The following is a 1,401-nucleotide window of genomic DNA, read 5'->3' on the forward strand; positions in this document are numbered from 1 at the left end:
TTTTTGATTTTTGTGGCTCTTTCCATACTACACTAGCGATACATAAACACATATGTATATTTTTACTACTTACAGTTCGCGCAGTACTCCTTCAAAATGTTGTAAAAATGGTTGTAATTCAACAGTATTCGGCTCCTTACAAGAGATGCGCAACACATCGATTTGCGTCAGCCTTTGTAACTCCGTCGCTGAGAGCAAATCGATTTTATTTATAATCAATTGTATGCGCTTATCCGCCAACGCATTTTCGTCCAAGTCCAATTGCTGCAGGTAATTGGATTGATATTCTTTTAACGTGCCATTATTATTTGCTATATTGGCCAACAGCTCACGCGCGTCAGTTAGCAGTAAAATTAGATCCGCATTTTGCAGACATTCTTTTGCTCTACTCATGCCCTCCAATTCTACTATATCCTGCGTTTGTTTATGCAAACCTGCAGTATCGGCAAAGATGACTGGGTAGCCGCCAAAGTTATGCGTACTTTCAATGATGTCGCGTGTAGTGCCAGCTATGGGTGTTACAATTGCTACTTCTCGCTGACACATCATATTCAAAAAACTGCTTTTGCCCACATTGGGAGCACCGACTATTGCGGTGCGCACTCCATTTCTCAACATTTCGCCCTGCCGCTGATCGTTCAGATGTTCACGTATTTCAGTTATAATACGGCGAAGTTCTTTATTCAATTGCATCACCACGTCATCCTCTATATTTTCTTCTTCCGCAAAATCTATGTAAGCTTCCAAATGTGCGGCACAACGTATTAGACGCCTCCGCCAGTTGTCGTAAACACGGGAAAGTGCCCCAGTACTTTGCAGCATAGCCTGTAAAAGTATTATAAATTTAAGAAAAATGAAACAAATCGTTAGAAAACGAAAATTCTCTTAGTGATCACCTGTTTCCTTTGTGCTTCTGTCTCAGCATGTATTAAATCGGCTAAACCCTCGACTTCAGTTAAATCAAGTTTTCCACCGAAGAAGGCACGTTTTGTAAACTCGCCAGCAGTTGCCGGCCTCAGTCCAGGGACTTTGCCTAACGCATCCATTATGGCGGCAATTACAGCTAAGGAACCGTGAACTTGAAACTCACATGAATCTTCCCCCGTAAACGAAGCTGGCCCAGGAAACCATAGAACCAATCCCTTGTCAATTAGTTCTTTATTTTCTGGATGATAGATGGACTTAAGGTATGCATAACGCGGTTTTAGCTCATGACGCAACCCAATAAGAGTTTGGAGTGCATACTTAGTGCGCGGCCCTGACACGCGTATAACAGAGACTCCACACTTGCCGTAGCCTGGGTGTTTAAATGTGTTGATAAAGTCAATTGTTGACTTACAGAATTAAGAGGATACGGTTTAGTTATTTGCCCAATGATTTCGGGCTATTGTGTCCGAATGG

General features: G+C 42.2%; 1 protein-coding gene across 1 annotated transcript; it reads right to left on the reverse strand.

Moving 5' to 3' along the window:
- Positions 1 to 53: 53 nt before the first annotated feature.
- LOC108356910 (tRNA modification GTPase GTPBP3, mitochondrial) lies at positions 54 to 1,371 on the reverse strand. Its single transcript, XM_017608012.1, has 2 exons — positions 897 to 1,371; positions 54 to 825 (listed from the first exon to the last, which is right to left on the reverse strand). Exons 1-2 carry the CDS (start codon positions 1,044 to 1,046, stop codon positions 70 to 72), a joined length of 906 nt encoding a protein of 301 aa, XP_017463501.1. The 5' UTR covers positions 1,047 to 1,371; the 3' UTR covers positions 54 to 69.
- Positions 1,372 to 1,401: the final 30 nt, after the last annotated feature.

The sequence above is a fragment of the Rhagoletis zephyria genome, unplaced genomic scaffold, assembly GCF_001687245.7.
Source record: "Rhagoletis zephyria isolate East Lansing unplaced genomic scaffold, Rhagoletis_zephyria_1.1 Rzeph_scaffold_67317, whole genome shotgun sequence".
NCBI lineage: Eukaryota > Metazoa > Arthropoda > Insecta > Diptera > Tephritidae > Rhagoletis > Rhagoletis zephyria.